The sequence below is a fragment of the Girardinichthys multiradiatus genome, chromosome 11 (assembly GCF_021462225.1).
Source record: "Girardinichthys multiradiatus isolate DD_20200921_A chromosome 11, DD_fGirMul_XY1, whole genome shotgun sequence".
NCBI lineage: Eukaryota > Metazoa > Chordata > Actinopteri > Cyprinodontiformes > Goodeidae > Girardinichthys > Girardinichthys multiradiatus.
In genome coordinates, this window is record NC_061804.1 from 407,501 (window position 1) to 435,299 (window position 27,799).

General features: G+C 42.8%; 1 protein-coding gene across 3 annotated transcripts in view; it reads left to right on the top strand.

Annotated features, from left to right (window-relative positions):
* Positions 1-22,883, top strand: part of LOC124876804 (arf-GAP with Rho-GAP domain, ANK repeat and PH domain-containing protein 1) — a 42,928-nt gene extending 20,045 nt beyond the window's left edge. For all 3 annotated transcript variants that reach the window (XM_047379817.1, XM_047379816.1, XM_047379818.1), the window contains 18 exons: positions 90-150; positions 235-355; positions 1,973-2,237; positions 2,320-2,519; positions 2,651-2,736; positions 3,337-3,519; positions 3,635-3,703; positions 3,789-3,888; positions 3,977-4,033; positions 4,786-4,912; positions 9,876-9,975; positions 10,078-10,279; positions 13,667-13,712; positions 16,180-16,394; positions 17,965-18,174; positions 19,448-19,553; positions 19,657-19,798; positions 22,628-22,883. In XM_047379817.1, coding sequence (XP_047235773.1) covers positions 90-150; positions 235-355; positions 1,973-2,237; positions 2,320-2,519; positions 2,651-2,736; positions 3,337-3,519; positions 3,635-3,703; positions 3,789-3,888; positions 3,977-4,033; positions 4,786-4,912; positions 9,876-9,975; positions 10,078-10,279; positions 13,667-13,712; positions 16,180-16,394; positions 17,965-18,174; positions 19,448-19,553; positions 19,657-19,798; positions 22,628-22,693 — 2,356 coding nt within the window. In that variant the 3' untranslated portion in view covers positions 22,694-22,883. The remainder of the gene's footprint in view (positions 1-89; positions 151-234; positions 356-1,972; positions 2,238-2,319; positions 2,520-2,650; positions 2,737-3,336; positions 3,520-3,634; positions 3,704-3,788; positions 3,889-3,976; positions 4,034-4,785; positions 4,913-9,875; positions 9,976-10,077; positions 10,280-13,666; positions 13,713-16,179; positions 16,395-17,964; positions 18,175-19,447; positions 19,554-19,656; positions 19,799-22,627) is intronic.
* The last annotated feature ends 4,916 nt before the right edge of the window (positions 22,884-27,799 follow it).

Consider the following 27,799-nt stretch of genomic DNA (forward strand, 5'->3'; position numbering starts at 1 on the left):
GACAGTGGGTCCTGAGGACCAGGATTGATAACCACTTCTCCAGATAAACACATGTAGACATCAGGTGATGTATCTACTCTGTCCATCAGATACAGCGTGCTGTGGGTGACGTTGGACGGCCAGCTGATGTCCCTGCGTAAGAAGCGCTCAGTAAGTGGACCTGGCTCACGTGTGTGCTGTTTACCTGTGTGTGTCCACCAGCTGACTAATGTGGATTCTGGTTTTATTGAACAGGACCAGTTCAGCGAGGTGTTGTTCCATGTTTCCAGCATCACCAACGTGAAGCCTCAGGACAAAGGACGCTTCTCTGTCTACTTCAGGAAGAAACGTTATGACTTCATGGCTCATAGTAACGGTAGGAAAATGTTTTCCTGACAGTTTCCTGTCGTCTTCCCATATGAGACATGATCTGATCTCGTCTTGAACCAGTTTGGCTCGGATGCCTTGGTGTTTAGTTGAGTACCGATGCGCGTTTCCACAATTTTTGTAAACCAGGCATGAGTCTTCACCAGGGGGAGTTACACATCATGGTAGTGAGACAGCAGAGCTTGTTGAGCTGCGCGCAATGTTCCTATAATGCAGAAAGAGAGCATCCATAAACTACAGTCAATATGGAAAAGGAGACAGCGACTCCCTGCATGAACAATGGTTTCTACAATGTTTTCATTTGCATATGTTCAGCATCTATGAGTGTAACAAAAACCAAGTATTCTGCAGTTCGCACTCTGTAACCCCGCTGTGGCAAACCATTAGTATCAAAAATAATCTGTGTTTTAACTCATTGTTTTAATCCATAAATGACGGGATTTGCCGTTTATTTACGCACACTGCATTGTGAATCTCAAAGCGCATTGATGGAAATAACGTGTGGGTGCGTTTTATGCATATTTGATTAATTTAATTAATTAAGTAATTAGCACTCCGCCAGTAGATTTTAGGGCATTTTACTCAATCAGTACACTGCAAGGCCAGACACAACCAGAAGATCCATGATCTTTAGAACAACGCCGTAATGGACGGATTATTTTTGATACTAACGGCTTGCCATACCTTTCATCAGTGGAAACATGCGTCACCGGTTCGAAATCCCGTTTGGGGACCAGATCGGGCTCCGAACCGCGTTGGTAGAAACGTAGTAGGCCCCATGGATATTTTGGAAAACTGGTATTGTCTACCCTGTGAGTGCCTGCAGTCCACACGTTTCTTGTGAGAAAAACATAAAAATCTATTCTAAAAATCCTCTGTTTGTCCTGAATGACTTTGTCCTGTCTGCGTTTGGATTAAATGTCAGATATGAGCTGAAGAAATCCCTTGTCGGTCAGTGTCAAAGAAAACATCATCTGCTGTTTGGGCATAGCTTTGCTTTAGTCATACCCTGTTGGCGTTACCAACTGCTGGGACAGAATACAGATTTTTAACAAACACAGGAAGAAATATTCATTTCAAAATATCTGGTGAATTGTAGGGAAGCTCTGAGTTCAACAGTCCGGTATCTAACAGATCTGCTAACAGGAGGTGATTTATTCACTCCCTGCTCCAGCTTCACTTTAATCTGGGGCTGAAATCCAAATATCAGAGATTTCATTTTTAATGGGCATCATCCGTCAAAACAGCGTCCCACTTCAGATGTTCAGAAAATCCTGATCTTGATGTGGAGTTGAGGTTTTGTGGAGATAAAGATACGAAGAGTGGATATTGTCAGGTTGAGCTGATCCTGGGAACTCTGTAGAGAAACAAAGGTTTATAGCAGATTGAGTCTGACATTGTTAAAGCATTCAGGTCGACAGGACTGGCAGTACGGTAATAAAAGATAAACTAGGACTTCTGCAGGTGACCAATAATCCAGAATCAGAATCTTCTTTATGGTCATTGTTGTCTTCTACAAAGAGCAGTAGATCAGAAGATGGAGGCAAGGATAGATCTTCTGGGTTTTTTGCTTTGGTAGAACCTTCTTCTTCTTTCTGTCCCTCAGAGGTTCAGGAAGGCTGGGTCACATCATTGTTAGCAACTCGTGGCCTGCAAAGCCCCGCCCCCTCTGACCTACATGGACAATTAACCATCAAAGACACTCGGAGCCGCACCTACGCCGCTGTCTGGGGTCACGACCTTTGGATTTACACCAACAAAGAGACCTTCCAGTTGGGCATCGCCTCCTTTTCTGTTCCCCTGAACTTGGCCACGGTGAAACCAATAGGAAAGCACTCTTTTGCCCTTCTCACTCCCTACAAGACCTTCAAGTACACACCTGTTACCTGTACATCACATGTCTTCCTCTATGTTTGGTAGAGCTCTGTTTGTAGTCTTGTTTCTGTTTTACAGCCTGTCTGTTGATTCGTCAAAGGACCTATCCCTCTGGCTGGAAAGCCTGACCTCAACCATCCACAGTGCTGTGTCCTGCAGCCAGGTGGCGCTGCGTCTCTGGGAGAACCCCTACAACAAGGTGTGTGGTGACTGTGGGGCAGCCAATCCTGAATGGGCTTCTGTCAATCTGCTTCTGGTCATCTGCGACAGCTGTGCAGGTAGCAACCCAACATCATATGCGAAGTCTGGAGGCTGTGAGATGCTGTGGGCAGAGCCATAAGAGTTGTGGCTACTGAAGGTACAGATAGATACCAAATGGTTCTAAATGTTGATGTTTGTCTGTTCTCAGTTCAGCATCGTGTTTTAGACAGCAACCTGTCAAAGGTACGCAGTCTGAGGATGGACAACAAGGCCTGGACTGAACCATTAATCCAGGTGAGGGGCAAATTAAAGCCTGTTTTGTCCTGAAGGATCAACATGTTGGGGAACAATTATTGCTCTGATTTACCTTTTATTTTTCACATTTTTGACATGTTAATTTTTTGACTCAGTACCAGAGGTTTATCTCAGAGGACTAAAGTCATGTGAGGCATGGAGGCTCTCAGATCGTGTGGCAAAGATGTACCAGAGCTGATTTTACATTTAGTCAGAATACGTCAAAACAAATTCCTTGTATGTCCAAAAACGTACTTGGCAATAAAGCTTTTCTGATTCTGATTCTGAATCATCAGAACATCTTAAAATAAGTCATATTACTGAATTCTTGTCAGTAATATGGCTGGAGTGGATTTCCTTTGGACCTCAGAGCTGACCGGTCACTGACTCTCACCCTTCAATAATCAAAACTGTGACAGAGTTTAAGAAAAAAAGAGATCCTCTTTCAGGAAAAGTTTTGTCCCCAAAACCCTTCAGATGTAACATCCAACCTGGTTGTTTCTGTCAGAAGACAGTTGAAGCCTCACGGAGATGAGAAAAGGTAGCTGATCCTGTCACACAGCAGAGCCTTCCTAACTTTCAACCCTTTAATTCTTTCAGCTTTTTGTTACCTACGGCAACTGGCTGGCCAATCAGGTGTGGGCTCCAGCTGTGCCAGCAGTGGAACAGCTGCATCCAGAGTCGACAGAAGAAGAGAGGTCAACATTTATTCAGAATAAATACAGCAGGGGGCGCTACAGACGAATCCATGCCCTGGCGTCTAGCCGCTTCATGATGAACCAGGTGGGGCTGAGAACCTGTGGTACTTCAGAGGTTACCTTGAGAAGTAATTATGCAGGGCTTGATTCAGGGAGTGATGATGATGTGGATGACAATAATGATGATGATGACATTTCAGAGGCTGTATCAGGTGGTTGTCACTGACAACGTGAAGGAAACAATGTGTCTGATCTGCTCGGGAGCAAAGGTTTCTCTCTATTTCCTAACTCTATCAACCAGGCCTCCCTACCTGCCCATTCAGTCTTCAACTGTGCAATCTTACCTGTGTGCAGGTGTCCTCGTCTGACCCACAGAGACACTCCCCCATCCTGCTGGCTGAAAAAGCCAATCAGGCTCTGCAGACTGAACTGCTGCGCCTGAACGAGTACACAGGTAGCCCACATCTAAAGAAACACTCGCCCTCAGCTCAAACAGACAATCATGTTTTGAATGTTTAGAATATACATGTGTTCTTCTTCAGAGGTGCCACCTCACCAGCCTCAGTCAGCCAATAGAAAACTGGATTCTACGCTTTCAGGTAAGGCACTAACTTTGATCCCTTGAGCAAAACGAGTTGAAAAGACTATGACAGATGAGGTAAGCGTGAACAGAATCAAAGTGAAATACTGTGAAGAACATAAAGAATGTGGTGAAGAACCTGTTAGGGTTGATTGAATGAGCTAAACAACCATGAGCTCCAACATTTTTGCTTAGGTTAAATTGGGACAGGGAGTAAGGGCTGTAAAAGAGACAAATTTCAAAGCATTTGGTTCTGGCATCATTAGGACTAAAGAGATGTCCATGCGCCATAAAGAGGGGAAGGTAGACACTAACTTCTGATTACAAATAGAAATTATCGCTGATGTCCCCCCAGGCTGAAAACTGGCCTCCTCTTTGTTTGAAATACTTACCAGCCAGTTATCTCATCCAGTCAGTCTATCCATCACAGCATCGACATGGAGGTTTTTTCAATATTTTTCTCACTGGGCAGTGCCCAAAAAAAGCCTTGCAGCCTTGCAGGAAGCAAACACCCTGCTCTCTAACCACTCGGCCAACACTCCCCCCTAATGTTTATAGCAGGGTCCTGACTGGGCCTTCATGCTGGTTCTCAGCTGGATTTCGCTAAAGAGTTCTACATGTTTCTCCTTAGTGAAACAAAACATTTTGACTTGAAGCTACATGTTCAGGTCAGCTTCAGTGTGTCCACCATGAAACAGCAGCCGGTCTCCAGTCTGTCCCTGAAACATGCATGATGTGTGTCTTCTGTGTTGCTGTGTGTTACCTGAGCAGGCCAGGAGGACGAGGAGCTTCATGGTAAACTGGAGGAAGATCGTTTTTTCTTCTCATTAGAAAATGAATCTGCAGCCTGTGACGTCCTTGACCTGCGAGAAGTTCTGTCTGTTTTCCTGAAAGATGGGTAAATCTGAACTGTTCTGACTCCAGAGCTGATTTAGTGCAGCAAACAGCAGATTAGACTCAACAACATGCACAAACAGTACAGAAAATTAACTTTTAACAGACATCAGTCTGATGAAGCAAGGAAGCAGATCAGTTGGGGGTCAGTGAAGTTGAATTAAGGTGAAACAGGTTCAGTAACCTCTAAACAAAACCTGGCCTATGAACTAACTTCTGAGACCGCCCTCTGTTGCACACCTTTATTCACTGCAGCCTAACACAAACTAAACTTTAAGCTCGGTCAACCAACCAACCAATCAGAAGTCATTGATAAAAAGCAAACAATATACATGTAAATTGAATATGCTATTATTCTATAATAACAAAAGTTATTAAACAATGCAGACATTCTAGAAATGTGTGATTTGTTTTACTGTACTGCTCGTTCGTTCGTTCGTCGTCTTCCGCTTATCCAGGACCGGGTCGCGGGGGCAGCAGACTCAGCAGAGACGCCCAGACGTCCCTCTCTCCAGACACCTCCTCCAGCTCCTCCAGGGGGAGCTCAAGGTGTTCCCAGGCCAGCCGAGAGACATAGTCCCTCCAGCGTGTCCTGGGCCGTCCCCTGGGCCTCCTCCCGGTGGGACGTGCCCGGAACACCTCCCGAGGAAGGCGTCCAGGAGGCATCCGGTATAGATGCCCGAGCCACCTCAACTGGCTCCTCTCGATGTGGAGGAGCAGCGGCTCTACTCCGAGCTCCTCCCGGATGGCCGAGCTCCTCACCCTATCTCTAAGGGAGTGCCCGGCCACCCTACGGAGGAAGCTCATTTCAGCCGCTTGTATCCGTGATCTCGTTCTTTCGGTCATGACCCAAAGTTCATGACCATACGTGAAGGTAGGAACTTAGACCGACCAGTAAATTGAGAGCTTTGCTTTTCGGCTCAGCTCTCTCTTCACCACAATGGACCGGCACAGCGCCCCCATTACTGTGGCAGCCGCACCGATCCGTCTGTCAATCTCCCGCTCCATTCTTCCCTCACTCGTGAACAAGACCCCAAGATACTTAAACTCCTCCACTTGAGGCCGGAACTCCCCTCCAACCGGAAGAGGACAAGCCACCCTTTTCCGGTCGAGTACCATGGCCTCGGACTTGGAGGAGCTGATCCTCATCCCAGCCGCTTCACACTCGGCTGCGAACCGCCACAGCGCATGCTGTAGGTCTTGGCTAGAGGGGGCCAGCAGGACCACGTCATCCGCAAAAAGAAGAGACGAAATCCACTGGTCCCCAAACCAGACCCCCTCCGGCCCTTGGCTGCGTCTAGAAATCCTGTCCATAAAAGTTATGAACAGGACCGGCGACAAAGGGCAGCCCTGCCGGAGTCCAACATGCACTGGGAACAGGTCCGACTTAGTGCCGGCAATGCGGACCAAACTCCTGCTCCGCTCGTACAGGGACCGGATGGCCCCTAATAAAGGGCCCCTGATTCCATACTCCTGGAGCACCCCCCACAGGGCATCACGAGGGACACAGTTGAATGCTTTCTCCAGGTCCACAAAACACATGTGAACCGGTTGGGCAAACTCCCATGAACCCTTGAGTACCCTGTAGAGGGTATAGAGCTGGTCCAGTGTTCCACGGCTGGGACGAAAACCACACTGTTCCTCCTGAAGCCGAGGTTCGACTATCGGTCGGACTCTCCTCTCCAATACCCTGGTGTAGGCCTTACCAGGGAGGCTGAGGAGTGTGATCCCCCTGTAGTTGGAACACACCCTCCGGTCCCCCTTCTTATAAAGGGGGACCACCACCCCAGTCTGCCAGTCCAGAGGTACTGTCCCCGACCGCCACGCAATGTTGAAGAGGCGTGTCAACCATGACAGCCCTACAACATCCAGACACTTGAGGTACTCAGGGCGGATCTCATCCACCCCCGAAGCCTTGCCACCGCGGAGCTTTTTAACCACCTCGGTAACTTCAGCCTGGGTGATGAAAGAGTCCAACCCCGAGTCCCCAGCCTCTGTTTCCACCACGGAATGCGTTATGGCAGGATTGAGGAGATCCTCGAAGTACTCCTTCCACCGCCCGATAATGTCCTCAGTCGAGGTCAGCAGTCTCCTACCCCCACTATAAACAGTGTTGGCAAAGCACTGCTTCCCCCTCCTGAGGCGCCGGACGGTTTGCCAGAATCGCTTCAAGGCCAACCGGTAGTCCTTCTCCATGGCCTCACCGAACTCTTCCCAGGCCCGAGTTTTTGCCTCTGCCACAGCCCGGGCCGCAGCACGCTTGGCCTCACGGTACCCGTCAGCCGCCTCAGGAGTCCCACAAGCCAACCACAGCCGATAGGACTCCTTCTTCAGCTTAACAGCATCCCTTACTGCCGGTGTCCACCACCGGGTTCTGGGATTGCCGCCACGACAGGCACCGCAGACCTTACGGCCGCAGCTATGGGCAGCAGCATCGACAATAGATGCAGAGAACATGGTCCACTCGGACTCTATGTCTCCAACATCCCCCGGGATCTGGTCGAAGCTCTCCCGGAGGTGGGAGTTGAATACATCCCTGGCCGAGGGCTCCGCCAGGCGTTCCCAGCAGACCCTCACTATGCGCTTGGGCCTGCCAAGTCTGTCTGGCTTTCTCCTCCTCCAGCGGATCCAACTCACCACCAGGTGATGATCAGTGGACAGCTCAGCCCCTTTCTTCACCCGAGTGTCCAAAACATGCGGCCGAAGGTCTGATGATACGACAACAAAGTCGATCATCGACCTCCTGTCTAGGGTGTCCTGGTGCCAAGTGCACTGATGGACACCCTTATGTTTGAACATGGTGTTCGTTATGGACAATCCGTGACTAGCACAGAAGTCCAATAATAAAACACCACTCGGATTCAGATCGGGGAGGCCATTCCTCCCGATCACGCCTCTCCAGGTGTCACTGTCGTTCCCCACGTGGGCGTTGATGTCCCCCAGCAGAATAATGGAGTCCCCGGGAGGGGCAATATCCAGCACCCCCGACAGGGACGCCAAGAAGGCCGGGTACTCCGCACTACCACTCGGCCCGTAGGCTGAAATGATAGTCAGAGACCTCTCCCCAACCCGAAGGCGCAGGGATATAACCCTCTCATCCACTGGGGTAAACCCCAACACGAGACGGCTGAGCTGGGGGGCAACAAGCAAACCCACACCAGCCCGCCACCTCTCCCCGTGGGCCACTCCAGAGTAGAAGAGAGTCCAACCCCTCTCAAGGAGATGGGTTCCAGAGCCCACGCTGTGCGTGGAGGCGAGCCCGACTATTTCTAGTCGATATCTCTCGACCTCCCACACAAGCTCAGGCTCCTTCCCTCCCAGCGAGGTGATATTCCACGTCCCTAGAGCTAGCCTAAGCATCCGGGGATCGGGCCGCTGAGGTCTCCACCTTCGTCCGCCACCCAATCCTCTTTGCACCAGTCCCTCACGGTTCCCCCTGCAAGTGGTGGGCCCACTGGGGGATGGCCTCGCGTCTCTCGTTCGGGCTTGGCCTGGCCGGGTCCCGCGAGGAGCAACCCGGCCACCAGGCGCTCTCCGACGAGTCCCGACCCCATGCCTGGCTCCAGGGTGGGACCCCGGCTCCGCCGTACCGGGCAACTGTACTGCTACCAGAAAAAAATGAATTCATAAAATTAAATCTGAATATATATATTATATATACCTATAAACAAATTTATAGGTATATATAGACACAAAAAAACACAGAAGCACTGATCTAGGAGTACTTTCAATGTGAAAGAAATTATTAAATGTTTAAGGCAGTAGTAACTCATTTAGAGGCTTCATCTAGGAGGGGAAGACAGCTAAGCAGATGAGCTCTCTGTTAGGTTTCAAGTCTAGAGGACAAAAGAGAGCACAAATAGTTATGCCCGTTTTACATCAGTACCTAAGGTACTAATGGAATGCCATGCGGTATCAAATGAAGGGTATGAACTCGAGGACATGAGGACAAACTAATGCTACTTAATGGTAGCTTGCTATAATAGTGCTCATATACACAACAAGCCCAGCGTAAAACAATTTAAAGATATTAAAAACAGTTAAAGATATTAGTTACTGAAATAGGCTGTGACTAGTGACACCACCCCCTAACCAGTCAGTGACCGACAGACTTAGCAATGGTATAACTGTTACTATTTTTAGTAAATGCTTGTGGTTGCAACCATCACTAATGGAAAAGCCTAAAAAGCAAGTCGATCTGTATGGACCCGTTCGTAGTTAGTACTAGTGGAAAAGGGGCATTATTCATAGTAGAAGCTCAGTCAGTAGCCATGTCTAGGAGAGACAGGGTTAAACACTGAAAGACAGGGCCATGTGGATCATCTGTAGAAGGTGAGCATTAAGTTGTTGGCAGCAGAGGCTCAGCTTCTAGCTCAGCTTCTTTCTCTAGAAAGAGAAAAACTGAGAGAGAACATAAAGTTAAAAGCTGAAATAACAGCAAATATCGCAAAATTGCAGAGTAGTATGAGAATGTAGCTGAGTGAGTGAAAGTGGTCATTATGTCCTCCAGCAGTCTAAGCCTATAGCAGCATAACTACAGAGATAGCTCAGGATAACTTAGGCCTCTCTAACTGAATTGAATGTAACTAAGATTGTGTTTCAGCTCCATGTTTCCTGTTTGACAAGATCAAATCTTAGATTGAGTACCTCAGGAGCTGGTTTTGGCAATATAAAAGCCAGAACCAGTATACTTATCCAAATCAAAATAACATTCTAACCATAATACAGTTCCTTAAGAGGTGGTCATACATAGGTACTCATTCACACTTATATACAACATGCACTCAGACAGCATTCAGACACTCCCGACCTGCACAGCAATCCAGCACTTCAGCTATCCCGCCAGGCCAGAAAACTCACAGATGGAGAAATAAAAACACAAACCAAAATTGATCACTCAGCTAAGACTCTGCTGAAGATTTCAAGTTGAAATCTTCTCATCCATGACTGTGACTCTGTGTTTTCAGGCCGGCTCATCAGTTTGAGTTGGTGACACTGAATGATCATCTGATCTGTGATGCTGACAACAGGGAAGCACTGCAGACTCACTTGGTTCATATTCTAAAGGTACAACACGAAAACCAACTACTTTAATAAAATAATCTGATATCATAGCAGCCTTACAGTCATCCATTATTCCCTCAGATTAACCACATTCCTGCTTTTTAGGTCATTCTACCAGGAGGTGTGTCCTATGCTGAGGTGGGTGGTGCCTCTGCTGTCAGCAAGGTGTGTATTGTTGATGTGGGTGGGACTTCAAATCAGTCTGATGCCTGGGTGTTACTGTGGGAGGATGGAGTCAGCATCCATCCCATAAAGAGACACTCACAACAGGTTCTGAGATTCGACCTGAGCATGCTCAGTCAACAAGGTAACTAATCAGGTGTTTTGTATGACGGTGTAAAGCTAAGGAAAAAATTATTCATATCAGTGGTTATTCAGCTTTAAAGTAATCTTTTAATTTGTCAGTAACTTCCTGTTCTCTTTCTGTAGAGGATACACCTGTTCCTTTAACTCTGTGTTTAAGTCCGTCTCTCATTATTTACCGCTATCTCTCTGTGTTTCCCCCTTTCTTTCTGTATTTACACCTATCTCTCTGTGTTTCTCTCTGTTTCTAACCCTGTCTCTCTGTGTTTAACCTTGTCTATCTGTTTCTAACCCTGTCTATCTGTTTCTAACCCTGTCTCTCTGTGTCTAACACTGTCTCTCTGTGTTTAACCCTGTCTATCTGTTTCTAACCCTGTCTCTCTGTGTCTAACACTGTCTCTGTGTGTTTAACCCTGTCTCTCTGTGTTTAACCCTGTCTCTCTGTGTGTTTAACCCTGTCTCTCTGTGTTTAACACTGTCTCTCTGTGTCTAACACTGTCTCTGTGTGTTTAACCCTGTCTCTGTGTGTTTAACCCTGTCTCTCTGTGTTTAACACTGTCTCTCTGTGTCTAACACTGTCTCTCTGTGTTTAACCCTGTCTCTCTGTGTTTAACACTGTCTCTCTGTGTCTAACACTGTCTCTGTGTGTTTAACCCTGTCTCTCTGTGTTTAACACTGTCTCTCTGTGTCTAACACTGTCTCTGTGTGTTTAACCCTGTCTATCTGTTTCTAACCCTGTCTCTCTGTGTCTAACACTGTCTCTGTGTGTTTAACCCTGTCTCTCTGTGTTTAACCCTGTCTCTCTGTGTGTTTAACCCTGTCTCTCTGTGTTTAACACTGTCTCTCTGTGTCTAACACTGTCTCTGTGTGTTTAACCCTGTCTCTGTGTGTTTAACCCTGTCTCTCTGTGTTTAACACTGTCTCTCTGTGTCTAACACTGTCTCTCTGTGTTTAACCCTGTCTCTGTGTGTTTAACCCTGTCTCTGTGTGTTTAACCCTGTCTCTCTGTGTTTAACACTGTCTCTCTGTGTTTAACACTGTCTCTCTGTGTCTAACACTGTCTCTGTGTGTTTAACACTGTCTCTCTGTGTCTAACACTGTCTCTGTGTGTTTAACCCTGTCTCTCTGTGTTTAACACTGTCTCTCTGTGTCTAACACTGTCTCTGTGTGTTTAACACTGTCTCTCTGTGTCTAACACTGTCTCTGTGTGTTTAACCCTGTCTCTCTGTGTTTAACACTGTCTCTCTGTGTCTAACACTGTCTCTGTGTGTTTAACACTGTCTCTCTGTGTCTAACACTGTCTCTCTGTGTTTAACCCTGTCTCTCTGTGTTTAACACTGTCTCTCTGTGTCTAACACTGTCTCTGTGTGTTTAACCCTGTCTCTCTGTGTTTAACACTGTCTCTCTGTGTTTAACACTGTCTCTCTGTGTCTAACACTGTCTCTGTGTGTTTAACACTGTCTCTCTGTGTCTAACACTGTCTCTGTGTGTTTAACCCTGTCTCTCTGTGTTTAACACTGTCTCTCTGTGTCTAACACTGTCTCTCTGTGTTTAACCCTGTCTCTCTGTGTTTAACACTGTCTTTCTGTGTTTAACACTGTCTCTCTGTGTCTAACACTGTCTCTGTGTGTTTAACACTGTCTCTCTGTGTCTAACACTGTCTCTGTGTGTTTAACCCTGTCTCTCTGTGTTTAACACTGTCTCTGTGTGTTTAACACTGTCTCTCTGTGTTTAACACTGTCTCTCTGTGTTTAACCCTGTCTCTCTGTGTTTAACACTGTCTCTGTGTGTTTAACACTGTCTCTCTGTGTTTAACACTGTCTCTCTGTGTTTAACACTGTCTCTGTGTGTTTAACACTGTCTCTCTGTGTTTAACACTGTCTCTCTGTGTCTAACACTGTCTCTGTGTGTTTAACCCTGTCTCTCTGTGTTTAACCCTGTCTCTCTGTGTTTAACACTGTCTCTGTGTGTTTAACACTGTCTCTGTGTGTTTAACACTGTCTCTCTGTGTTTAACACTGTCTCTCTGTGTTTAACCTGGTCTCTCTGTGTCTAACACTGTCTCTCTGTGTTTAACACTGTCTCTGTGTGTTTAACACTGTCTCTCTGTGTTTAACACTGTCTCTCTGTGTTTAACCCTGTCTCTCTGTGTCTAACACTGTCTCTGTGTGTTTAACACTGTCTCTCTGTGTTTAACCTTGTCTCTCTGTGTCTAACACTGTCTCTCTGTGTTTAACCCTGTCTCTCTGTGTCTAACACTGTCTCTGTGTGTTTAACCCTGTCTCTCTGTGTCTAACACTGTCTCTGTGTGTTTAACATTGTCTCTCTGTGTCTAACACTGTCTCTCTGTGTTTAACCCTGTCTCTCTGTGTCTAACACTGTCTCTCTGTGTTTAACACTGTCTCTCTGTGTTTAACCTTGTCTCTCTGTGTCTAACACTGTATCTGTGTGTTACCCTGTCTCTCTTCTACAGACATTAATCAAAGGAACTATTGCTGTGACCAAATCTATTAATTCTGTTTTAATGACTTAGATTTTCCTCCTTTCTCAGAGCTTATCTGTTTACCAGAATTTCTCTCCTAGATGAAGCCATTAAATTTGCTTTTGCTGCCATTAAGGTCTTTTCTATTTTCTCTTACAAAGAATGTACTCCTGGATCAGTACTTTCTTTTTTTGTGTGTGTATGCTCTGTCCTTTCAAACCACCAGTTGGTCGTGGCAGATGACTGCTTACACCGAGCCTAGTTCTGGTTCTGCTGGTGGTTTTTTTCTGTCAAAGGGGAGTTTTCTTTTTTGCTGTTGCCAAATTCATGCTCAGTATGAGGGATTGATGCAAATGATGCAATAAACTGTCCACATGCTCTAAATCCCTCTACATAGTTGGGTTGAATTGACTTTATATCTCTGACATAACATGTGCTATATAAATAAACTGAATTGAATGTAACTAAGATTGTGTTTCAGCTCGTTTTCTGTTTGACAAGATAAAATCTTAGATTGAGTACTTCAGAAGTCTGTTCTCTACCCTCTTAAGTTTTTATTATATCATTTTGACTCAGCAGATGGTGTTTGATGACATTAACTAATTAATTAATTAGTATTAATCTACTGGTGCTGATGCTCTAAGCCTGCCGATGCATATAAAGTGAAATTATAACCAAATTAAAATGTAGATGGGTCTTTATCTCAGTTTTATTCAATTAAAGCATAGCAGACCCACAGATAAAATCTTAGTTATTATCATGTTTTTACACTAGAAACAAACAAAGTGTTTAGTAAAAGAAACAGAAATTCTGTATGTAATATTATGATCATTGTAGGACTTTACACATAGGGAGGTTGAGGTTATGTGAATTAATATCCTGTGTGAGTTTGAATTTATTTCCTTTTCAGAAATAGGTTTATGCGAAGATATCATCACCTTGGTAACCGTAGAAAGGTGAGTATCTCACACACCTTCAAATCCAGTCCAGAATCCTACAGCTAAGCCCAAAATGATTCATACATATCTGATTGTGACTTGAAATTATTTACATTCAATAAAGACCCAGAAGCAGTCTTAACTCATAAATAACCTCTTTTAATTTACATTATATTCAAAAAATAGCATGTCAAAATTTTGTATCCCTGTCTCAGCTTCCTCTTACAGCTGAACAGCTTTCTCCATGGTTCTTCTAGTATTCTAATGATTTATTTTTGCTGATGAGCTCCAGATCTTTGAGGTCAGAGGGCCTCCTCACCATCATCCTAATTTTAAGCTTCACACACAGTTTCAGAATCAGCTTTTTTGGCCTTACAAGCACTCATTAGGCATTATGATTTTAGCTGCCCTTTTCCTGACCCTTGACCTGTATAAGTCCTGGATGGAGGGAAGGTCAGCCCTCAATTATTCTCTCTGCAGACCTGATTGGTCATTGCAGTCTGGACCTGTCCTGTTTGGTGGATGATCCAAACCACACTGAGATGGATGAAGACAGGATAGACTGAATGATGACAGTGTAGAAGATGACCAGCAGCTCCTGTGAAAGGTTGAACTTCTTGATTTACCTCAGGAAATACAGTCTCTTTTGGGCCTTCTTCTGAACATTGTCTTTGTGTGAGGACCATCTCATGTCCTGAAAAAGGTTGGTTCCTAGGAACCAGAAGTGATCCACAGGTGTCCAGAGTCTGATCTGGACTCTGGCTGGGCCTCTGCAGAATCTTAATATTACTCCCAGCCAGAAGAAACATGTTGGTCACAGTAAAACATGACTTGAAACCTGAATCTGCCAGGGGTATGAATAAGTTTGGGCTAGTGTGGCTTGTAGAGCTACTTTTAGCAGCAGTAACTCTCCATAGATGTCTTTTGTTGGACTTTATCGGTCAGAGGTGGATAGTAGGCTGATGAGCAGCAACAGTTGCAGATCATTGCTGTTGTTGTTCCATCCTGGCATTGGGTTACCACCAGGTGAAAGTAGTTTTAAATTCTTGCCGGTACTTAGGGGCGGAGCTAGAGAGGGGGGCTGGGGAGGCACTGGGGGCAAATATGTGTGTGTGTGTTAATTGTTACTCTCTTCAGTGCCCCCTCGAGATCTCTCTCAGCAAAGTCCAAACTCAAACTAATTAAATGTATCAATATTTTACTTTACTGAAGGCTGTCTGTATAAGGCAGAAATAAGAATCACTTGACAATGTAGAATATATATATATATATATATATATATATTATTTTTTTTTTCAGTTGTTAAAGAACTGCCATGTATGAAACAATGATAAACCATTTTCTGATGCATAACTTTTCATCTTCAGTTTCCATCTTTTCTTTTGAACAAAGAAGTTATTGTTATCTGCATTGTGGTCAAGTTTTGATTTCATTTAAATTAAAAATTTGACAGTTCGGTTGTTTTCGCAGTTTTTATTTAAAAGTCTGTAGATGGTAAGTGATTTATTGTTCATCCTGTCCAAATGCAAGTGGCGATTTGTTATGTCTGTGCACCACCTGTGTAAAATCTCCCAGTCCATTAAACCGAACGCACCGATCTCCTTGGCAACCGCTCTGTTTTGGAGGTGTTTTTGGAAAACGGTGTTTTCGAGCTGTACTGTGTTGTTGTAATTCAGCAAAATAACATGAAACACAACTAGTTTCTCTCCCTTTGCTTTAACTGGGGTATTTAGTATCGAGCAGACAGACATTAAACGTAGCGGTGCTCGTTTTAAAGCCTGGCCGTTCACAAAAACCTCGAGCTCTGAGGAGAGAGAAGCAAAGCAAGAGCCTTGAGGCTCCAACATAGCAGAACAGTTCAGAAACTATTTGGAATGAGGGGAAAATAACTATATTTATAAACAGATTAAGTCGTGTTATAGACTGATTATTGGTAGCGGATGTGATCTTTGTGTGCTCGTGAGTTTTTGCAGCCGTAACTGGTTCTGAATGACGGCTTCATAGCAGACAGCCGTTCTTCCCTCTTCCCGGTACTGTGTACCGGCGCTGAATCTTTTAGTGGTACGCAGTACCGGACCGTACCGGCTCACTTCACCCCTGGTTACCACACACCTGGATGCCACAGAGCTGCAAACAGACTAAACTTCTGCTTTCATAGAGATGCTTACATTGATGCTGATCAGTTCATCTGTTCATCTGATCAGCAGCAGCTGGCTGTAACTTTGTCTCTAAAATCATCAAGGAGCACAGAGGTTGAACTCACTTCAGTCACTGTCTCTGCATCTTGGATTAGTCATTATGAATAAATGAATGGTGTAACATTTCTTGCGTTTTTACTCTGAGGTTAGACTGACCTCATTTTAAGCCCCAGAACAGATCACTGTCTTTATTATTACATTGTCAGCAATAAAACTTCATAACTGTATTCTGATTGGCTGAGCCCTCAACAGGTAACCAACAGGTGACACCTCCTTTCTCTAATCAGGAGTATAACCTTACGTTTTGAGGAACACCAATGCTGTGAGACCTGGTTCAAACACCTGCAGAAAGCTTTGGTCAATCAAGACTCAGCTTGTAACCGACCACCAGGAGCCAATCGGAGTCCAGCTTGTCTGGGTCTGCACTCAGTAATTGATGCAGGGATTAAAGGTTCGGTTTCCCCAGCCATTGAGCGGTGCATCTCCCACATCATGACCTATGGTGAGTCTGTACAGTCGGATTAATAGAGGACAGGTGTGACTGTGGTTCTGCTTCTTGTTGTAACAAGCTGTCAACAGAAACCAAAGCTGGGACTGCAAACACACCGAGAGACCAGAGAAGCTTTTTTATCCTAGATTCCGACAGAACATTCTGGTCCAGCTGATGCAGTAAACATTTTTGGTCCGTGTCTAGATCAGTGGTCCCTAACTTTGGTCAGAGGGACCTGGGGACCAGGTTAGGACCACCTGGTGTAGATGTTGTTGAATTCAATGGTTCTGAACCCGAACTGACCTGAAACTAAACTTCCTAAATTGGATCAAATCATGTTCCTATTACTGGACTTGAGAAAGTTCAGTTTGGTACCAGAACCTACTGAGTGTCATAGCTGACTCAACCAGCTGACTAAATCAGGACCAGAACACCTCTGCTGGATCTAAACCGGGACAGTAATGGCTCGTTGCCCAATGTGGCTACTCGACATCCGCTAATCAAAAGTTGTGAGGGCGAGTACTTCCTGTTTGGTTTTTCACCCCCAAAGCAAGTTGTATTACACCCGCTGCCTTCAGAACCTCCCAAAAGTTTCAGTTAGTGATGTTCTCCGCTTGATTCAAGCCTTATTGTCAGCTCCATGTTGCAAAAAAGAAAAGGGTTCAAGCTTTTACGTATCAAACTACATTGACAACTATGAAGGTAAGCGTTAAACACATTCAGTTACTGTTTGGCTAATAGCTTACGTATGTAACTCACATATATATATCAATATATATATATATGTTAACACAGCATAATTAGCCCAATAGAATAAAATTTCATCGTCTGAGCCTGCAAAGCGCTCCAAACCAAAACGGATCAGCAGGTGCAGTCCTTCCACTTGGCTCTGTAGCTGTTCACTTCTCTTGTGCAGAGCCGCATTTTCAATCTGTAACTCGTTGGCCATTACTCCTGTTGACGGTTAAACGCAGTAATCATGATCAGGAGCTACAAACACCATCTCTGATTCTGAAGGGTCCACAGGCGGATCTGCAGCGGCAGATTTCTCCTGAGGCCTACGGTCCCACACACAAGCAACAAGTATTTCTTCCACTCAAATAAAATGGGAGTTCCAACCCTTTTTAACCATCTCCTCCCCCCTGGTGTATCTACCAGATCCTCAAGTAAGAAATGTCGGCTACATACCCATGTTTTCTCTACTGGGGCTAAAGTTATCTCTCCGGATTTTGGCTAGCCATTGCTGACGTGCTACATTATCAGCAGGGAAGCTGTGAAACCTAACTTTAGAATTATAGCGTGAGGAACACGAACATTGAGGTACACAACAGTGTGGCGACGATCCGCTCACCCGCTGATAGCATAATTTCTTCCTCTGGACAACTGGCATACTCATTTCTTTCCACTGCTTGCTATCAAAACAATCCAACCTGAATGGCAGAGTTCTCGACCTCACAACTTTTGACTGGAAGTTAGCAGTCGCCATATTGTGCACATAGCCAATTACAATCAGAACAGACACTATAAGGCACACTGTTTCCATAGAAACCTCAGTAGGTGGAGCTTTTATTTCTGTGTCTAGGTCTGAAGGTGGAGGGCATGTACCGGCGCTGCGGCCTCGCTTCCAGAGTCAAAGAGCTGGTAAAGGTTCTGATCACGTCACCAAATGCCGCCCCTCTGGAGGCAGATGAGCAGGGCGTTTTGGATGTTGGCTCCGCCCTCAAGCAGTACATCCGCGACCATCAGAGTCTGATCCCTGAAGGAGAACAGCAGCAGTGGCTGCAGGCTGCAGGTACACACAGAACTTTGTGTCAATTTGAATTAATTATATGTATTTTTACTTTTATATTACTGCATATTTGGGGAACACTACATATTTTATATGAGATTATGTGTCAAATGCTAATGTCATTTTTTTATGATTTCAGGTTTTAATAAGAATAAAGTTCTGGCTGGGTGGGGTGGGTCTGGTTGCTGTGCACTGTCAGTGAAAGACTTTCTCCTCAAGAGAGGAAAAAAGGATATTGATGCTGTTGCGCAGATGATTTTGTTTTAAGTCAATGACAAAACCAGGTGTCCCTAGTTCAGACTAGACAAGCCACTGTAATAAAAAAAAAACAAAGTATGATAAAGACAAAGTAAAAACAGAAAAGGAGGAAAGGAGCCAAAAACAACATTATTAAACTAAATAAAACCAAAATGATAAGAGTAATAATAATATAAAAACCAGGACATGTGCTGAGATCAGGGCTCAGGTAGGCAGTAGCAGGCATGGAGCTGTCTCAGCAGAGCACCTTTATAGTGGGGAAACCACAACCTTCAAATTACTAATCAACTCCTCTTTCCAGTGAGCAACAGCAGAGTTCCATGTAAATACAGTTAAGGCCAAAATTATTCACACCCCTGGCAGATTCACATTTAAAGCCATCTTTCAATGTGACCAACATGTTTCTGACTGGAAGTAATATTATTATGTTCTCGAGTGGTCCAGCCAGAGTCCAGACCTGAATCTCATAGAGAATCTGTGTAGGGAGCTAAAGATTAGGGTGATGGCGATGAGCCCATCGCCAAAAACATAAATCCTCTATAAAACGGAAGAACCATGGTTTGATTGCTGATGATGCTTAGAAAGATTATTCCACTGATTATTGAGAAGGGGAGAGATCATTTTCAGCATGTCAGTTTTTAAAATGTAAATAAAAAAGCTAAATTACTTTTGCCCAATTGATAGCTGCATAACAGGCTGCCTTGCACTTGGCTTCCTGTGCTGTGATGGTAGCAACAACTCTGAACTGATTCACTGACACAGCCAGGCTGACTAGCACAGCGATGCTGAGCTAACTCTAAAGGTTTCATTCTACCTTCAACTGATTCCGTTATTCTAAGATGTCCAAAATAAAATAGTTAAGGTGGAAAACAGTTTGTTGCAAATGGCCTAGTCTGCAGGGCCTACCCTGACTGGACGTGACTGAATAATAATTGTTCTAAAAATGTCATGATAAAGGACAACCATCTATCTTTTCTGCAGCTTCAGTCATCAGTCTAACAATCTTTCTGTCTCTCAGTGATTTCAGAGGAACGCAGCAGGTTTAAAGAGTACAGACGGTTACTACGGCAACTACCTGCTGACAACAGAGCCACACTCAACGTGTTGTTTGGACACTTTTACATGTAACTGACACTTATCCTAACACACAATGATACTACATGATTAATTGTCTGATGTTCAGCTGTCAGCTCCATCTGTTCATTTGCTCCTCCAACTCTGTCTCAGGGTCCAAGTGTTCTCTCAGTTCAACAAGATGTCAGCCCATAACCTGGCTGTGGTTCTGGCTCCGTCAATATTCCACACCATGAACCAGGAGATGATCACACTCACAAGAGACTTCATCATTCACCACACGCTACTCTTTCTGGTAAGTGCTGGTACTGATGACACCACCCAAAACACACCTGAAACATTCCAGAGACTCACAAGAGACAAACATGAGACACACCTGAGACACACTAGAGATACACCTAAGACAAAAATGAGACACACCAAAGACACTCCTAAAACACACAAGAGATACACTTGAAACACACCATAGACACACACACACCTAAGACACACCAAATACACCTAAGATAAACATGAGACAAACATGAGACACACCAGAGACACACCTGAGACAGAGCAGACACACACCAGATACACCTGAGACTCACATGAGATACACCACAGACTCACACACCTGAAACACACCTAAGATAAACATGAAATACACCTGAGATTCACCAGAGACACACCTGAGGCACACCTGGAACATGACTGTTAAAGAGGCAGAACCAAAACAGACAGGTGAAGCCACTACACAAAATAATAGTTTTATTGTTAGTGCAAATCTGAATGCAGCAGAAATGAACTCAAATCATATTCATATCAGTCAAACTGAGCCTTTTCAAGTTATACAACCATGGGTATTATTAGATCCATCAGTTGATTCCGAGCTATGCAGGAACAACACAAATAAAAAGTAATCAGTTCAGATAAAGTATCAATCTGTTCTGTTTATATGTCCAAAGTTATGCAGATGTATCAACAAATGCAGAAAGTGGGACCGGGTCACATTCACTGAGTTTGAACTTAAGTAGGAAAAAACTCCTGTAGTACTATGATGACATGAATTATAGTTTGTATAATGTTGTTTCATTTAAACAGAAACAGAACTATAGACAAGCAAGTTTGCATCATAAAGCAGAAAATGAGCAAAACTTGGAAAAAGTATTTGGATGAAGAAATTAGGGCTTAAGGATTTTAAGCTCAGAACAAAACAGGAAGAAACAGTGCAGAGGAAACAGTTGTGTTTACAGCTTAGATTTGGGCTGTAACTGTAATAATACACAATTTATTAGCAAAAAACATATTACAGGTATATGGGACAGCCGTGGAGAAGATGGGACTTTATATAACAGGAAGAAGTCTGAAAATTAAAGGATACCACTGGTTAACTGTATAGAAAAGGTCAAAGTAAAACTGGACCCTATTGATTTATTACTAAATAATTCAGAATGTGATGGTTATTAGGTCTTAATTCACAATTTTGTTTTGTGTGTGTGTGTGTGGGGGGGGGGGGGGGGGGTGTAAGCATATTTGTATATATAGGTGTGTCTTTGTTGAGTGGGTGTGTGTGACTGCGAGTTTGTCACCTGGAACTGTACATTTGTAAGTGTGGCAAGAACAGTAGTAGGTCTGCAATCCACATCACCAAAGAGCATCAAAGGGCAGGTAGACCCTGCTCTGGAAGGCAGCAGCAGTTCCAGGCAGCCAGACTTTTAAATCCTTCCCCTTCCTATTTAAATCATTCAGATGTGGTCTGTATAAAGTGAAACTGCAATGCTTTGGTTTGAATTTGTCGTTATTGTAGTTCCTCAGTTGTTCATTTTACTCATTTTTTTAAGCTTCCTTTATGACCGTCTCGTTTTGCTGCAGTCTCTTTAAATACTAATGAGGCACTTCACACCCTGCTCCCCTCCAGGCTGCGGAGCCTTCCACTCCACCCGGTTTGGCCTTTGCTGGTAAATGAGGGCTCCTGCCTCATTGCTTTAGACCTCTGCAAAACACGAGATTCCATTACTTTACTTGCCCTCAATAAATATCAACAAATGTATAAAAAACAAGAAGTATGTACAAAATAAATGCACCAACAATGTGCTACGTTTACTAATGCATGAGAACAACAGCACTAAAACTAACATTGTAGCTGTAAACTATCAAATCCAACAAACAACTGTGATGGTTGATTAACAGGCTTTTGCTGAGCTGCAATCATCTAAATCAGGTGTGTTTAAAGCAGGGAAACGTCAGGACCTCGCAAGGACTGACTTTGAACACCCCTGCCCTAGTAGGCTACATGAAAAATGTAAATCCTTAAACAATAGCTGAGAAAAGTGAAGGAATTCACAGTAGTTACAAAAGCTGTATTCCCATTACTGTCACTGACCTCAGATGGGATGAAACCCTATTTCCAGTGAAGTTGGGATGTTGAGTAAAACATAAATAAAAGCAGAATGCAATCATTTGAATCTACTACAAAGACAAGATATTTAATGTTAAACTGATAACCATTATTGTTTTTTTTTGCAAATATTTACTCATTTTGAAATTGATGCTTGCAACACGTTGCAACAAAGCTGGGATAGGATCATGTTTACTATTTTGTTACATCAGCTTTCCTTTTAACAACACTCAATAAGGGTTTGGGAACTGAGGACTAATTGTTGAAGCTTTGTAGGAGGAATTATTTCCCAATCTTGCTTGATGAACAACTTCAGTTGCTCAACAGTCCGGGGTCTCCGTTGTCATTTTTTACTCTTCATAATGCGCCACACATTTTCACACATTCAAAATGAGTGATTATTGAACAATAACATTTAGCAGTTTAAACATTAAACATCTTGTCTTTGTAGTAGATTCAGCTGCATATTGCTTGATCAGGAATTGCAAATCGTTGTGTTCAGTTTTTATTTATGCTTTACACATCCCAACGTCATTGAAATTGGGGGTTTCTGTGTGACTATAACACTGGGGATGTTCCCACTCATGAGGAAATAAAGGTTTAATCTATCTGACATATTAAAAACTGACAGTAAATGTTCCTCAGCTTTGATTTGTTCCAACCAACTGGAAGCTGGTGGACTGAGGACCATGAGCAGCTGAAGATGGGCTCATTTTCATGGTTCTGATCTGATCTGTTTGTATGCAGACACCATACAGCAAGGAAGAAGAAAAAGAAGAGGATGACGAAGAAGAGCAGATCACCATCCTCTAATGAAGTCTTTTCTGTGTTTTTACATTTTAAAAGTCTGGATATTTTACTGATCATCAGACTCTTTTATATGTATTTAAACCAAATGATTTGTTCACAGTTCATGTCCCTGCCTTTTTGGTGTTGGTTCTGATCCAAACTGAAATAATCATACTGAATCAAAAAATAAAAGTCTTCTTGGAGACATTCTGCAGCTGGTCTGCTCTGTGTCTTTACTGGTATTTTAAATATGAATGTGATGCAAAGGTTTAACCAACAGAACAGTTGGTTCAGTTCTGCTTAGTTTTATAGTGGAACTAAAGAACCACCAACTTTTCAGTAAACCAATCCTCAGTTAGACTCCACAATCCCAGCTGCCACCTCTGGGCTTTGGTTCTGAGTTAAAGCCATTACAGAAGAGGATCAGAACCATTTCCCCACAGCTCAGTTCCAGGCTCCACAGCTTCCATGTATTGGGTTCATAACAGCCCCAGGCATTCTTGGGACTGGGCCTTCCTTCAGTACAAGGCTCGCCCCCATATAACTAATCTAAAGGAATAAGCTGGCTGGTTGTTTCTCATTGGTCCAGTTTAACCAGGCAGGATCAGAAGAAAGGAGGCAGCAGTCAGGAATTATTCGGGACATGAAGCAGACTCTATCAGTCAGACAAAACACTGAACTCACTCTAAGCTTCAAAGCCTTCTTTACCAAAGAATCTTATCAATGAACCTATTGGAGATAACAGATTTTAAATAGTTTACATTTTAAATTAAAGATTTAAATGAATTGGCAGGATTATTTTTATCTTTTATTATTTTTATTGCTAGTACACCTTTTTCTACTACCAAAGTTTTTCCTTGTACTCAACTTTCTACACATATGCTTGGATACAGCACTCTGGGAACAGCCAGCAATGACATTTTGTGGCTTTCCATCCTTATGGAGGGTGTCCATCAAGGTTTTAAGGACATCTGTCAATTCATAAGTCTTCCCCATGATTGTGTTGTCTAATGGCCCTGACTGAGTGACCATCCAGAGATTTAGGAAAAATTTGCTGGTGTTTTGGATTTATTGGCTGATTACTTGGAATTATTATTCTCTTCTATTAATGATGAGAAATAAGCTGTTCTAGCTTGGTGAAGTGTCTTTTTATACAAGGGTAAAACATTTGCTCAGATTAAGTAGGATTCATTTAGATGTGTAGAGCACCATTTTTTCTCCAGTTTTCTAACATTGTCCTTTAAAGTAAGCAGCTATTATTCAAACCAGGGAGCTAGCCTCCTATGAATAATTACCTTCTTTTTCAAAGGGGCTACATTGTTTAATGCACCACGTAATGATGAAGTAACACTATGAACAAGATAATTAATTTGTGAAGGGAAAAATTTAAATTACTGCCATCAGTTGTGTTTTTCTGTCCTAATGGGAAAACTAAAAATGGATCAGATTCTTTAAAGGTTGTTACAGCATTGTTTGATAAAGATCTACTATAATTACATTTTCTTTCAGGTGTGGAGTACTCAGTTAAATTAAACTCAATGTTTATTAAAGATGGTCAGACAGGACAGGGTTATGGGAAAATGCTGTTATTTCCAGGTCCAGAGTATGAAGACAAAAGTGGATAGGTCTACAAATGTTTTGAGCAAAGCCAATTGAGTCAAAGATAGCATTAAGACTATCACTTTCACTGTCATCATGAATGTTCCTGTTGCATTGTGTGAAAGGTGGGTAACTTTAAAATGGGCTAAGTCAGTTCAGTCGAATCATATAGATTTCAAGTCAGGTACATACATTCCAGTTGTTAATGTTTTGAGCAAAACCAGTTGAATCTAAGATAGCATTAAAGGCTATATTTAGGCTATCACTTTCAGTGTGAACATGAATGTTAAAATCCCCCACTATAATAACCTTATCTGTATTTAACACTAAATGAGATAAAAGGTCTGAAAACTGATCTAATAATTGAGAGTTATTAGATCATTCAACTGATCCCGAACATGAGCCCGAAGAAGAATCCAGTGTGGGAGGATTTTGAGGAGATAAGGAAAGCGTTGGATTTTCTTTCTGGAGAAACCGCGGCCATCCGACTCCAGCAAAAGTACATCCTGGACTTGGTTGAAGAGGTGAAAACTTTGCGATTTCTTAATGAACAAAAGGATAAGCGGATCGCCGTTCTGGAGAATCGCGTGGCAGATTTGGAACAGTACACCAGGATGAACGAAGTGATCATCACCGGACTGCGTGTCAGGCCCCACTCTTACGCCGGAGCGGTGGCAGGGCCCTGTCCGGCTGGTGAGCCGGAGTCCACGGAGGAACAGGTGGCCTCTTTCCTCTTGTCCAAGGAAATAAAGCTGGACTGTGACTCCGTGGAAGCATGCCACCCTCTCCCGAGACGAGGTAACAACGACAGACCAGCAATCATCATGAGGTTCAGCAACCGGAATCCCAAATCTGCTCTGCTGAAACAGGGCAGGTTGCTGAAGGGGTCAGACGTGTTCATTAACGAGCACCTGACCAAGAAAAACGCCGACATCGCAAGGAAGGCCCGGTTCCTGAGGAGACAGAAGATCCAGTCCACGTGGACCACGAACTGTAAAGTCTTCATTATGCTGATCGGAACACCGGAGGAGGCGAAGGTTCTGGTCGTTCGGGACATCACGGAGTTGGATAAATATGACTGATCTATCTGAGGAGCGTTTGAGCACAGGTGATATCACGCACGACTCACTTCAGCATGTCACAAGTTACAGGAACTCTTTCTTCTTCACTTATGAAGACAACACTAACACCTACAACTGTTAGTGTCGATAATCTGGAGCTGAAGACATTCAGCTATACGGATTCTAAAAGTCAGGACATGGAAGTGGATCCAGATAACAATTTCTTTAATGATATGGTTGATAACTGCTGCTACTACACAACGGATCAATACAACATGGAAGTTAAAGTAGATAATAAGCTTTCAATCATACATTTCAATAGCAGAAGTTTATATGCAAACTTTAATAGCATCAAAGACTGTCTGAGTCAGTTTAAACAACCTTTCAGCATCATAGCGATCTCTGAAACCTGGATCAGTCATGAGAAGGAGGCTGACTTTGAGCTGGAAGGTTATGAGTTTAATTATATCAGCAGAGAAGGGAAACCTGGAGGAGGAGTAGCTGTGTATGTTGATAAAAACTTAAAGTATAAAATAGTAGAAAACATGACCAGAGTGACTAAAGATGTATTTGAGTGTATAACCGTTGAAATATATATGGAAAAGTCAAAAAATGTCATTGTCAGTTGTGTTTACAGAGCTCCTGGTTCCAATATGGAAATATATAGAGAATGGTTTGAGCAAAAATACACATCTACATCTCAGAAGGTCTTTTTCATCTGTGGGGACTTTAATATTGATCTACTTAACTCAACTAATCATAAACCTACTGAAGAGTTCATTAACACCATGTACAGTTTGAGCCTTTTTCCCAAAATCACTCGACCCAGCAGGATCACACTGAACAGTGCCACATTAATAGATAATATATTTACTAATATCTTAGATAATAATACAATAAGTGGATTAATTATTCAGCATATTAGTGATCATCTTCCAGTCTTTGTTGTTAGTGACAATTTCTATATAAAAAATAAGAATAAAAGTAATCCACACTTTAAAAGAGTAAGAACAGAGGAATCACTCATATCTTTCAAAGATGATTTACTGAAACACAACTGGGAGTCTGTTTTGCAAGAAGGTAATGTTGATATAGCATATGAAAATTTTCTAAGTACCTTTAAAGTATTATATGATAAAAACTGTCCATTAATAATGTACTCTCACAAAAACAAATACTCAGAAGCTCCATGGATGACAAAGGGTTTACAAAATGCCTGCAAAAAAAAGAACAAACTTTATAGAGATTTCATAAAGTATAGATCTTTAGAGGTGGAGAATAAATATAAGAAATATAAGAATAAATTAACTGCTATTCTACGATTAGCTAAACAGGATTACTACAGTAAAATATTAGATAGAAATAAGATAAACATCAAAGGGATTTGGAATGTATTAAATAATATTATCAAGAAAAACTCGGGAAAAATTAATTTTCCGCAGTTTTTTATAGATAATGATGGCAAATTGGAGGAGAGTAATGACGTTGTTCATAATTTCAACAAATGTTTTGTGACTGTGGGACCCAAACTGGCAGAAAAAATCCCTGATCCTACAACAACTGGAGCTCTGAATGAAACATTAATCAGTAGAAATCCTTTTTCTATGTTTCTCACTGCGGTGGAAGGAAAAGAAATTATAGATATTGTCAATAAATGTAAAAGCAAAAGGTCAACTGATTGTGATGGTATTGATATGGCAATAATCAAGAAGGTAATTGAGGAAATTATCCAGCCTCTGACTTATATCTGTAATCTGTCACTTCAATCGGGTAAATTTCCAGAAAAGATGAAAATTGCCAAAGTTATTCCACTCTATAAAAATGGGGACAGACACCATTTCACAAATTATAGGCCTGTTTCTCTACTTCCACAGTTTTCCAAAATGTTGGAGAAATTATTTGTGAGTAGACTAGATACATTCATTAATAAACATAATCTGCTTTCTGAAAGTCAGTATGGATTCAGATCACAAAGATCTACAGCAATGGCAGTCATGGAATTGATAGAGGAAGTCACTGGCGCCTTAGATAATAAGAAATCGGCAGTTGGTGTATTTATTGATCTCAAAAAAGCTTTTGACACAATAAATCATGAAATATTAATTAAGAAATTGGAGCGCTATGGCATCCGGGGAGTAGTTCTGCACTGGATGGAAAGTTATCTAAGCAACAGGCAACAATTTGTGCAAATGGGTGACTGCCGGTCACCATGCTTGGACATTGTTTGTGGTGTTCCCCAGGGGTCAGTACTGGGGCCAAGATTGTTTATTATTTACATTAATGACATCTGTAAAGTTTCTAAAATACTTAAATTTGTTTTGTTTGCAGATGATACTAATATCTTTTGTACAAGTGATAATTTGGGTCAGCTTATGGCTGAAATCAACTTAGAGTTATGTCAACTTAAGATATGGTTTGATATGAACAAATTATCATTAAATTTGGATAAAACCAAGTTTATGTTGTTTGG